General features: G+C 49.5%; 1 protein-coding gene across 2 annotated transcripts in view; it reads right to left on the bottom strand.

The window, feature by feature from the left end:
- LOC144511812 (N-fatty-acyl-amino acid synthase/hydrolase PM20D1-like) overlaps positions 1-12,547 on the bottom strand; it is a 95,493-nt gene that overhangs the window by 13,250 nt on the left and 69,696 nt on the right. For both annotated transcript variants that reach the window (XM_078242160.1, XM_078242161.1), the window contains 2 exons: positions 12,454-12,515; positions 9,329-9,407 (listed from right to left, as the gene is read on the bottom strand). In XM_078242160.1, coding sequence (XP_078098286.1) covers positions 9,329-9,407; positions 12,454-12,515 — 141 coding nt within the window. The remainder of the gene's footprint in view (positions 1-9,328; positions 9,408-12,453; positions 12,516-12,547) is intronic.

Raw genomic sequence — 12,547 nt, forward strand, 5'->3', positions numbered from 1 at the left:
CAAACTCCTCCCTGACTGTTTATCCAGAGTACTGAAAAGCATGGATCGGCAAAACAGGATTTGTCCCGACCCTTCAGCTATCCTGGATCACGCAGCACTCAGGACAGAGCACGAGTTCCTCATTCTTCCTGTAACTGATGGGAATAAACTAAAGTGTATTCATTAGTCACAAGCAGGCTTACATTAACACTGCAATGAAGTTACTGTGAAATTCCCCTAGTCGCCACACTCCGGTGCCTGTTCGGGCACACTGAGGGATAATTCAGCATGGCCAATGCACCCTAACCAGCTCGTCTTTCAGACTATGGGAGGAAACCAGAGCACCCGGAGAAAACCCATGGGGAGAATGTGCAGACTCCGCACAGACAGTGACCCAAGCCAGGAATTGAACCCAGGGTCCCTGGCGCTGTGAGGCAGCAGTGCTAACCCACTGTGCCACCGTGCCGCCCGTAGGCAGACTTGATTGAGACTGGCAGCACCACGTCTCCAGCCACTGAGTCAGCCCAGCTGTAGTTACTGGAACTCCGCATCCAGTGTGGAGTTTAACGGGCACGATGCAGTTTAACGAAAGCAGAACATGCTGGAAAACATCAGCAAGCCAGGCAGCATCCGTGCAGAGAGAAGAAGAGTTAACGGTCGGAATTCTCCCGCCGGCGGGATTCTCTGGCGATGTCCCCCTCTCCGGCGAGGTGGGGTGGCTTCAGTTGGAATTCCCATGGACAGCAGTGGGACCAGAGGATCCCGCTGCCAGCGGACGGCGATTTGCCTTCCGCTGCCCCGCTGGGAAACAGGCTGAGGGGAGGCCGGAGAATCCCGCCCAACGTTTCAGGTCGATGACCTTTACCAGACGCTGCCAGCCATCTCCCAGCATTTTCTGTACAGATTTCCAGCATCCGCGGTGTTTTGCTCTTGCATTTAGCCATTGGTGCCCCGGCCCCAAGCTGTGATTTGGCAAGGCCGGTCTGAGGGTTGGCCCATCTCCCGTTTCCAATCCCTCCGAATGCCCGCTGTGTGATTGCTGGGATCTATGATTGGAAGTCTACTCCAGTAGCAACCCACTGCTTAAGACAAGGCTCCACCCTAAAGGTGAAGCCACCCCTTTAAGATACGGCAGCTCAGTCACCTTGATCACACAGTTGATCCTGAGCTGGGAACATGGGGCAGGGCGGAGAGGGCATTGGGTTTTAAGGGCGCAAGCGGGTAGGGAGGAAGGGGGGGAGCATTCAACCGAGACAGGGGGGAGCACCCCACAATCGGCAAAGGGCAGCCGCTGGACAGTGAACCCCCCCCTTTCCTTCTCACCCTTTAAAGTTAAAAAAATCTGGTTTCCCGCTCCCAGCCTCTGCATAATGTTTTACGGAGTGGACAGTGTATTGATAATAAGCCTAATTAACCTTTAATTAGTTGTTTAAACATGGCAGGCAGGCTGATTTTGGTGTCCTCCACCCCCCCCCCCCACCCCAACCCCTCTGCATTAGGGGAGAGCTTGGGGATAGGCGGGGAGGTGGTAGGGTGGACACCCACCCTATTTTATGGGTACCCCCCCCCTTTGTCCCGCCCGCAAAAAGCAGGGAACTCCCCTTCCCCCCACCACAGTCCAAAGATGTGCTGATTAGACAGATTGGCCATGCTAAATTGCCCCTCAGTGTAAGGGGGTTATAGGGATAGGGTCTGGGTGAGATTGTTGCAGGCTCGATGGGCCGAATGGCCTCCTTCTGCAACTGTAGGGATTCTATGATTCTATGAACCATTCTTCTCTCTAATCTTTGCAGCTTCAGTAGATTCAGGGCCAGGAAGCCAGCACAAGTTGGGGCGGCACTGCTACCTCACAGGGACCCGGGTTCAATTCCGGCCTCGGGTCACTGTCTGTGTGGAGTCTGCACATTCTCCCCGTGTCTGCGTGGGGTTTCCTCCGGGTGCTCCTGTTTCCTCCCACCCTCCAAAGATGTGCGGGTCAGGTGGATTGGCCATGTTTAATTGAAGCTAATGTCAGGGGGACCAGCTAGGGTAAATGTGTGGGGTTACGGGGATAGGGCCTGGGTGGGATTGTGGTCGGTGCAGACTCGATGGGCCGAATGGGCTTCTTCTGCATTGTAGGGATTCTTTGACAAAGTTGAGTCCCTCCTCCTGCTCTTGCACGATTCAGTGATTCCAAGTGGCGACTGATTTTCAAGACAGCAAAATAAGTCAAATGTTCAAATGAGATTCAAAACCACAGAAGCTAAATTTACAACAAACAGTCTGGACCTTTATTCAATTATATGAAAGCATTAGGGCGTACCTTGATGTAATGATCACAGTTTGATTGAGAACTGCGTTACCGCTGATTACCGGTGAAAATTATGGGTTAGTGGTTGGAGACAATGCGTCATACAATATTAAGCTATCCAATGCAGAATGACTCAGGGTCAACAACATGTCTTTGCTGAACTAACACCTCAATTTGCATGTAATAATGGGCCTCAGTGCTGGTCTGGGGAAGGAGGGGCCAGTACACAATCAGGTTTCTGATTATTGAATGAGTGTATCTTGCTGGAAAAACCTCCGCAGTCGAATAGCTCATATACGAATGACTACTCAAGTGATGTACTGCGTGCAGAGCCACTGACATCAATGGAGCTGTGCTGACATCGAGAGCCAAAAGCTTCAGGACTGGAGCAAATTGCAGCTTGGAAAGAAGACTTATCCACTGGATATCTACCGCCTTGCCAGCCATGGAATTGGAGTGGGCGAGGGGTGGACAACGGAAATGTCCGTTGTCCTCGGGCGGGGAATTCCGATCTCGCTCGAGCGTGGCCATAAAATCCTGCCCATCATATTTCCTTTGGTCCTTTTACCAAATGTTTGAAATCTGTTTTTCTGGGTCCTTGGTCCAATGGAAAAATATTCTCTCTATCTTCTCTGATGAACGCTTCTACCAAATCTCCTCTTAACCTGCCCTTCTATGAGGAGAACAATCCGAGCTTCTCCAGCCCATCTACCGAACTAATGTCCCTCAACCCTGAAACCGTTCTCAAAACATCTTTTCTGCACGCTTTCCGATGCCTCACATCCTTCCTAACCTGCGGTGGCCAGAACTGGATACAATGGCCGGAAGGTACAAAGAGCAAAGAAAGGTACAGCGCAGGAACAGACCCTTCGGCCCTCAAAGGCCATGCCATCATGATGCCCTAGCTAAACTAAAAAAAACCTTCTGTCCTTACTCGGTCCGTATCCCTCTATTCCCTGCCTATTCATAAACCCATCCAGATGCCCCTTAAATGTTGCTAATCATAGAATCCATAGAATCCTATAGAGCAGAAGGAGACCATTTGGCCCATTGAGTCTGCACCAACTACAATCCCACCCATCACCTCCTCCAGTTGTGTGTTCCAGGCACCACCACTCTCTGCATGCAAAACTTCCCCTCCACATCCCCTTTAAACTTTCTCCCTCTCACCTTGAACCTGTGCCCCCTTGTAATTCACAGGGTGGCACAGTGGTTAGCACTGCTGTCTCACAGCTCCAGGGACCTGGGTTCAATTCCCGGCTTGGGTGACTGACTGTGTGGAGTTTGCACATTCTCCCCGTGTCTGCGTGGGTTTCCTCCGGGTGCTCCGATTTCCTCCCATAGTCCAAAGATGTGTGGGTTAGGTACATTGTTGGCAATGTGGGTCAACCCACGGAACATGGACTGCAGCGATTCAAGAAGGCGGCTCACCACCACCTTCTCAAGGGCAACTGGGGATGGGCAATAAATGCTGGCCCAGCCAGCGATGCCCATGTCCCATGAATGAATTAAAAAAAAACATTGGCCATGCTAAATTGCCCCTTAGTGTCCCGGAATGCGTCGGTTAGAGGGATTAGCAGGGTAAATATGTGGGGTTACGGGGATAAGGCCTAGGTGGGTTTGTTGTCGGTGCAGACTCGATGGGCCGAATGGCCTCCTTCTGCACTGTAGGGTTTCTATTTTTGTGATGACACTTCTACCCCAGGAAACTATCCACCTTGAGGGCAGATGTTCACTATTGGCTGCTGGCACGATCTTCCAGTCCCACCAAAGCCAATGGCGATTTGCAGAGCTCGCCCGTCCTGCCGCCGGGCGGACACCCACCAGGGTTTGACTTGGGCGGGACCGGAAAATCCCCCCCGGCAGGAAGGGCCGTAAAATCCCGCCCAATATTCCAGTTGAGGCCGAACAAGGGTCTTGTGAAGGAGAGCGATGAGTGAGTCAAGGAAGTGAGTGAAAGCGAGGGAGAATAATGAGAGCGAGAATGTGTGACAGCAAAAGAGTGAGAAAGTGCGAGTGAGAGAGGACTAAATGAGAGAGTGAGGGAGAGAGCACGAGAACAGGAGAATACACTGGGATTAGTGTCATGTTTTGATTCAAAACTGATGACAGCTACATGTTTGAACAAATCTCTACTGGCAATCATCTATTACAATCTGCAGCTCATCTGTCAATCAGATTTAGTCAGAAGTCAACACGTCAACACCTTGTTAAGTTTGTAGTTGAAAGACTGACAATGGATCAGATATCGAAATGATTTTGCTCTCTCACGGGTGGCTTGTCCCAGTATTCCGTGAGGCTTCGCACTTTTTCTACTCTACTGTTAAAACAAAAACCTAAAGCTAACCAATTCCAGTGAATGGAATCCCTGATAGATTCCTCTCATGACAAGGCTCAGTTTCGCTTTGTGAGTAATTCTTTCCATCACCATCCAGCCCAAGTCTCTCAGCAACACCTAACCTCGCAGCCATTCGAGGGAATTGAGAATGTGGGAAGTGGAACATTTTTTTGAAAGTCAATGTTCTCCCCCCACGCTGGAGAAAGTGACACGCTGACCTGAAAAGTTGCGGAACAGAAGGAGGCCATTTGGCTCATCCAGGACAACAGTCTCGAGATCATTTAAAGAAATGTTTTCCATTACATATCCTGTTAACATTAATGTATCCATTTGTGCGGCACAGTGGTCAGCACTGTGCTGCCTGGGACCCGAGTTCGATTCCCAGCTTGGGTCACCGTCTGTGTGGAGTTTGCACGTTCTCCCCGTGTCTGCGTGGGTTTTCTCTGGGTGCTCCAGTTTCCTCCCACAGTCCATGCCAGCCTGAGGACACCCATGTGCCCTTTCTAATCCCACCTTCCTGCACCCGGCCTGTAGCTTACAGCACTTAGGGCGTTGATCCAGGTACTTTTTAAAAGAGTTTAGGGTCACTGCCTCCATCACCAACTCGGGCAGTGAACTCCAGACACCCACCACCCTCTGCATAGAAAAGTTTTCCATGTTTGGCTTTGGTCAAATTTGATAGGAGCTTCATGCAAATGTTTTTTTAAAGCATATAGTCCATCATGAGGCAATTGATTTGCTTTTAATTTATCTGAAGAATTTGCCATTCCCTTTGACTCCACCCTCCGCCACTGGGGATCCTGAGGCAGGGCCAGTCACACTGTCTGCGGGATCAGATAATCCCACCGGCATGAACTACCGGAAAGTTCTGGCCCTTGTGTTTCTGCTCATTAATTTGTGATTGTACTCGTTATCATCTTGGATTCTGACCAAATCCACCTCACGTCACGCAGGGAACAGACTGATAAACATTTCACCAAAATTCATGGGCTAGAACATTTTGCTCTGGGTACTTCCGCTGACTTCTTTCATATTCCCTTACACAAGCTGCCAGATCTGAGTTCCCACTCGCTTTGTGTCTCTGACAGTGAGTTGGACTGGTCCCTGTCTGAGGGGAAGATCCCACCATGTGAAATGTAGGAACAAAATAACAGAATGGTTTCAGTCTCTTTCTCTCTCCTTCTCTCTCTCCCCTCCCTCTCTCTCTCTCTCACTTCTCCCCCTCTCTCCCTTCTTCCTCTCTCTCCGCTCCCTCTCTCTCTCTCTCTCCCTTCTTCCTCTCTCTCCTCTCACTCTATTTCCTCCATCCCTCTCTCTCCCCCTTCTCTCCACTCACTTCCTCTCTCCGGTCACTCTCCTCTCCCCCTCTCTCTCTCCACTCTCTCTCCCTCTCTCTGTCCTCTCTCCCCCTCTCTGTCATTCTACTCTCTCCCTCTATCTCTGTACTCTCTCTTTATCTCCCTCTTTGTCATCTCTCCCTCTCTCTCTCCCTCTCTCTGCCCTCTCTCCCTCTTTCTCTGTCTTTCCTCTCTCTCCCTCTATCTCTGTACTCTCTCTTCTCTATCTCTCTCTTTGTCATCTCTCCCTCTCTCTCTGTACTCTCCCTCTGTTTTCTCTCTCTCTCCCTCTGTCTTCTCTCTCTCTTCTTGTCCTCTTTCTCGCTCTTTGTCATCTCTCCCTCTCTGTACTCTCTCTCCCTTTCTCTCTCTGTCCTCTCTCTCTGTACTCTCTCTCCTCTATCTCTCTCTCTGTCCTCTCTGTTCTCTCTCCTTTTCTCTGTCTCTCTCTAGCCTCCCTTTTTTCTCTCTCCCTCTCTCTCAGTACTTTCTCTCTCTTCTGTTTCTCTGTCCTCTCTCCCTCTCTGTACTCTCTCTCTCTATTCACTCTCTCTGTCCTCTCCCCTTCCTCTATCTCTCTGTCCTCTCTCCCTCTCTCTGTCCTCTCTCCCTCTCTCTGTCCACTTTCTCAGTCCTCTCTCCCTCTCTCCCTGTCCTCTCTCTGTGTCCTCCCTCTCTCACCCCCTTACTATCCTGGCTTCCTCCAGCAATGATGTGGAGATGCCGGCGTTGGACTGGGGTAAACACAGTAAGAAGTTTAACAACACCAGGTTAAAGTCCAACAGGTTTATTTGGTAGCAAAAGCCACACAAGCTTTCGGAGCTCTGAGCCCCTTCTTCAGGTGAGTGGGAATTCTGTTCACAAACAGAACTTATAAGACACAGACTCAATTTACATGAATAATGGTTGGAATGCGAATACTTACAACTAATCCAGTCTTTAAGAAACAAAACAATGGGAGTGGAGAGAGCATCAAGACAGGCTAAAAAGATGTGTATTGTCTCCAGACAAGACAGCCAGTGAAACTCTGCAGGTCCACGCAACTGTGGGAGTTACAAATAGTGTGACATAAATTCTGATTCTAGGATCGCATGATAAAGACTCAGGAGGAAAAAAGCAGAAATATTTATGTGAAATAGTGTGACATAAACCCAATATCCCGGTTGAGGCCGTCCTTGTGTGTGCGGAACCTGGCTATCAGTTTCTGCTCCACGACTCTGCGCTGTCGTGTGTCGCGAAGGCCGCCTTGGAGAACGCTTACCCGAATATCAGAGGCCGAATGCCCGTGACCGCTGAAGTGCTCCCCAACAGGAAGAGAACAGTCTTGCCTGGTGATTGTCGAGCGGTGTTCATTCATCCGTTGTCGCAGCGTCTGCATAGTTTCCCCAATGTACCATGCCTCGGGACATCCTTTCTTGCAGCGTATCAGGTAGACAACGTTGGCCGAGTTGCAAGAGTATGTACCGTGTACCTGGTGGATGGTGTTCTCACGTGAGATGATGGCATCTGTGTCGATGATCCGGCACGTCTTGCAGAGGTTGCTGTGGCAGGGTTGTGTGGTGTCTTGGTCACTGTTCTCCTGAAGGCTGGGTAGTTTGCTGCGGACAATGGTCTGTTTGAGGTTGTGCGGTTGTTTGAAGGCAAGAAGTGGGGGTGTGGGGATGGCCTTGGCGAGATGTTCGTCTTCATCAATGACATGTTGAAGGCTCCGGAGGAGATGCCGTAGCTTCTCCGCTCCGGGGAAGTACTGGACAACGAAGGGTACTCTGTCCACTGTGTCCCGTGTTTGTCTTCTGAGGAGGTCGGTGCGGTTTTTCGCTGTGGCGCGTCGGAACTGTTGATCAATGAGTCTAGCGCCATATCCTGTTCTTATGAGGGCATCTTTCAGCGTCTGGAGGTGTCTGTTGCGATCCTCCTCATCCGAGCAGATCCTGTGTATACGGAGGGCTTGTCCGTAGGGGATGGCTTCTTTAACGTGTTTAGGGTGGAAGCTGGAGAAGTGGAGCATCGTGAGGTTATCCGTGGGCTTGCGGTACAGTGAGGTGCTGAGGTGACCGTCCTTAATGGAGATGCGCGTGTCCAAGAATGCAACCGATTCCGGAGAGTAGTCTATGGTGAGCCTGATGGTGGGATGGAACTTGTTGATGTCATCATAGAGTTGTTTCAGTGATTGTTCACCATGAGTCCAAAGGAAGAAAATGTCATCGATGTATCTAGTGTATAGCACCGGTTGAAGGTCCCGTGCGGATCATCGACACAGATGCCATCATCTCACGTGAGAACACCATCCACCAGGTACACGGTACATACTCTTGCAACTCGGCCAACGTTGTCTACCTGATACGCTGCAAGAAAGGATGTCCCGAGGCATGGTACATTGGGGAAACTATGCAGACGCTGCGACAACGGATGAATGAACACCGCTCGACAATCACCAGGCAAGACTGTTCTCTTCCTGTTGGGGAGCACTTCAGCGGTCACGGGCATTCGGCCTCTGATATTCGGGTAAGCGTTCTCCAAGGCGGCCTTCGCGACACACGACAGCGCAGAGTCGTGGAGCAGAAACTGATAGCCAGGTTCCGCACACACAAGGACGGCCTCAACCGGGATATTGGGTTTATGTCACACTATTTCACATAAATATTTCTGCTTTTTTCCTCCTGAGTCTTTATCATGCGATCCTAGAATCAGAATTTATGTCACACTATTTGTAACTCCCACAGTTGCGTGGACCTGCAGAGTTTCACTGGCTGTCTTGTCTGGAGACAATACACATCTTTTTAGCCTGTCTTGATGCTCTCTCCACTCCCATTGTTTTGTTTCTTAAAGACTGGATTAGTTGTAAGTATTCGCATTCCAACCATTATTCATGTAAATTGAGTCTGTGTCTTATAAGTTCTGTTTGTGAACAGAATTCCCACTCACCTGAAGAAGGGGCTCAGAGCTCCGAAAGCTTGTGTGGCTTTTGCTACCAAATAAACCTGTTGGACTTTAACCTGGTGTTGTTAAACTTCTTACTGTGTCCTCCAGCAATGTCAGTTATGAGCATCTGACCTGAGACTAAATCCCGAGACACCATACTCCACCCCCGCAGGGAATCGTGCGCCTGACAGGAAGATGATATGTTCTGGAGCACGTGCCAAATGAGATTAATGACACAGGAGTCAGCTATTTGTGTTGGAATCACTGCTGAGAGTCCGAGCACAGTTAGTGCTGAAAGCTGTGGTTGGATGTCATTCAGAAGGTGTCCTGATGTGACACCATCCCCCCCGACCCCCGCACCCCCCCGGCCAACCTCCCTCCCACATACACCCCCCAGAGACCTGGCCTCTCATAGAATCATAGAATGCCTGATTTTGTGCAATGAAACACTTGATCTTTTACCTTGACTCCAGCATGAAACTCTGTCACCGCAGTGGTGGTCCGCACAATACTGTTGGTACTTGGTTCCTTCTCCAGCATCCTACAACCAGGAAATATAAAGTAAAAAACACGTTTGTTTTTGCTTTCTGCTGCATATTCTCCAGCTGTGTCCATCCACCAGGGAAGCAAGTAATTAGTATAAACTGCAGGGAACATTGCAGAACCTCATAAGGATATTTGATTGGATTTGATTTATTATTGTCACTTGTATACAGTGAAAAGTATTGTTTCTTGCGCGCTATACAGACAGAGCATACCGTTCATAGAGAAGGAAATGAGAGAGTACAGAGTTACAGTCACAGCTAGGGGTGCAGAGAAAGATCAACGTAATGCAAGGTAAGTCATAGAAATCATAGAAACCCTACAGTGCAGAAGGAGGCCATTCGGCCCATCGAGTCTGCACTGACCACAATCCCACCCAGGCCCTACCCCCACATATTTTACCCGCTAATCCCAGGACTCTAAGGGGCAATTTTTTTAACCTGGCCAATCAACCTAACCCGCACATCTTTGGACTGTGGGAGGAAACCGGAGCACCCGGAGGAAACCCACGCAGACACGAGGAGAATGTGCAAACTCCACACAGACAGTGACCCGAGCCGGGAATCGAACCCGGGACCCTGGAGCTGTGAAGCAGCAGTGCTAACCACTGTGCTACTGTGCCGCCCATTCAAAAGTCTGACAGCAGCAGGGAAGAAGCTGTTCTTGTGTCGGTTGGTACGTGACCTCAGACTTTTGTATCTTTTTCCCATAGAAGAAGGTGGAAGAGACAATGTCCGAGGTGCGTGGGGTCCTTAATTATGCTGGCTGCTTTGCCGAGGCAGCGGGAAGTGTAGACAGAATGTAAGAGGTAGGAACAGGTGATTCAGCCACTTGACTCTGTTCCGCTGTTTAATAAGATCACCGATCAATTTTTACACTCGTTTCATTTTCTTGCCCGAACCTCATGTTCTTCGATTTCCCCCTAGTGTTGAAAAATTGATCCATTTGGTCTTGAATTTGTTCAACATCTGAGCTCCCCACAGCCCTCTGAGGTAAAGAAGTCCTCATTCTTAACTGCTAACCTATCCCTATGAGTTCCAATTCAAGCAATATTCCGCTTATAGACTTGAACACCTCTTCAAAAATCAGTGAGCAAAATCCCAGGCTGAGATGCTTGAACCTGAGGTGGGACTCATCACTGGGGGGTGTGGGAGGGGGCAGCAGGGAGATGGAAAATTTGACGGACCAGCCAAAGGTCTGTTGATTTTAGATGGGAATTTACCATCGTGCGGTGGGCGGGACTGGGAAATCCCGGCCCAGGAGTAGTTTGTTCATTTGCCCGAGATTAAAGCAGGCACGTTGGCTCTTGTGGATGCGAATCGTGTGATTATGATACCGGCTGAACAATCGGCAATTCGAATTTTACACCCAGATGGAAAGATGACAGTTAATCCCAGGATCTGTCGACTCACAAGGGCAGTATCGTAGAATCCCTCCAGTGCAAAAGCAAGCCGTTCGGCCCATCAAATCTGTACTGACCCTCCGACGGAGCATCCCACCCAGACCCCATCCACGTAAACCCCACATATTTACCCCGCTAATCCCCCTAACCTGCACATCTTCAAACACTAAGGGGCAATTTAGCGCAGCCAATCAACCTAACCAGTGGTTCGAATGATGATGCAGATTGATGATCAGACTTTTGTGTGCTGAAGATAAAGGAGTTATTATCTCCAAGGAAGGAAAGACATATATTAAGGGAGGCTCGGTGGTACAGTGGTTTGCACTGCTGCCTCACAGCTCCAGGAACCCGGGTTTGATTCCCGGCTTGGGTCACTGTCTGTGTGGAGTTTGCACATTCTCCCCGTGTCCGCGTGGGTTTCCTCCGGGTGCTCCGGTTTCCACCCACAGTCCAAAGATGTGCGGGTTAGGTTGATTGGCCATGCTAAATTGCCTCTTATTGTCCCAGGATGCGTAGGTTAGAGGGATTAGTGGGGTAAATACGTGGGGTTACAGGGATAGGACCTGGGTGGGATTGTTGTCGGTGCAGACTCGATGGGCCAAATGGCCTCCTTTTGCACTGTCGGGATTCTATGACTCTCTGATTTACATTGCAGTTTTTCTGACCAGAGGATATATCAAAGTGTGTTACAGCAATGAAGTTCTTTGTTTGTCACTGTTGTTGTTTAAGGAATGCAGCAGTCAGTTTTCACACACCAAGCACCTACAGAAAGCAACGTGACAACGACCAGTTACTCAGTTTTAATAATGTTAACTGATGTTAATGATGAGGGATAAATATTGGCCTGGATACCAAGGAGGTCACTCCTGGTCTTTCTGTGAACACGGTGACACAGTGGTTAGCACTGCTGTCTCACTGCGCCAAGGATCTGGATTCAATTCCGGCCTCGGGTCACTGTATGTCTGGTGTCTGCGTGGGTTTCCTCCGGGTGCTCCGGTTTCCTCCCACAGTCCATAGATGTGTGGGTTAGGTTGATTAGCCATTCTAAATTGCCCCTTAGTGTCAGGGGGACTAGCAGGGTAAATACGTGGAGTTACGGGGATCAGGCCTTGGTGGGATTGTTGTCGGTGCAGGATTCTATCGTTCTGTGAAATCACAGAATTTTTACATCCATCTAAAAGGGCAGTTCAGGTCACGTTTTAATTTCTCATCTGATAATGTGGCACTTCCTCAGTACTGGAATAACAGCCAAGTCTCCGGAGTGGGACCTGAACTCACAACGTTCTAACTCAAAGGCAAAATGCTAGCACTGAGCCACAGCTGACCCTGAGATGGATGATGGTCTCAGAGAAGAGCCATTCAAAACCTGCAGTTGGGGAACATGGAGGAGCTGGAGCAGCGGCTCACCTACACAAGATGGAAAGAGGGTGGACGACATAAAGAGAAAATGTATCGGGGGAACAAAATAAAAGTTAAAAAATACCCTAAAACCTTATTATCAAAGCATGTTAACCCAGCCAGTGTCCATACTCTGGTTTTATCCATTCGCTTCCAGGTCAGGTCAGCAGTCCCTGACCTTTTGCTGAACTACAAGGAGATCGATATACTGAGAGGTTAGTGACACTTCTTCCTCATCACCTACCTGCTGACAAGTGAAGAGAACAACCACAGGTTGGCCATGACTACATTCAGAGGGAAGCGAAGCTGCAAAAGGAGAAGGGATGTTTACATACACC

This window comes from Mustelus asterias, chromosome 25 (assembly GCF_964213995.1).
Source record: "Mustelus asterias chromosome 25, sMusAst1.hap1.1, whole genome shotgun sequence".
NCBI classification, from domain to species: domain Eukaryota; kingdom Metazoa; phylum Chordata; class Chondrichthyes; order Carcharhiniformes; family Triakidae; genus Mustelus; species Mustelus asterias.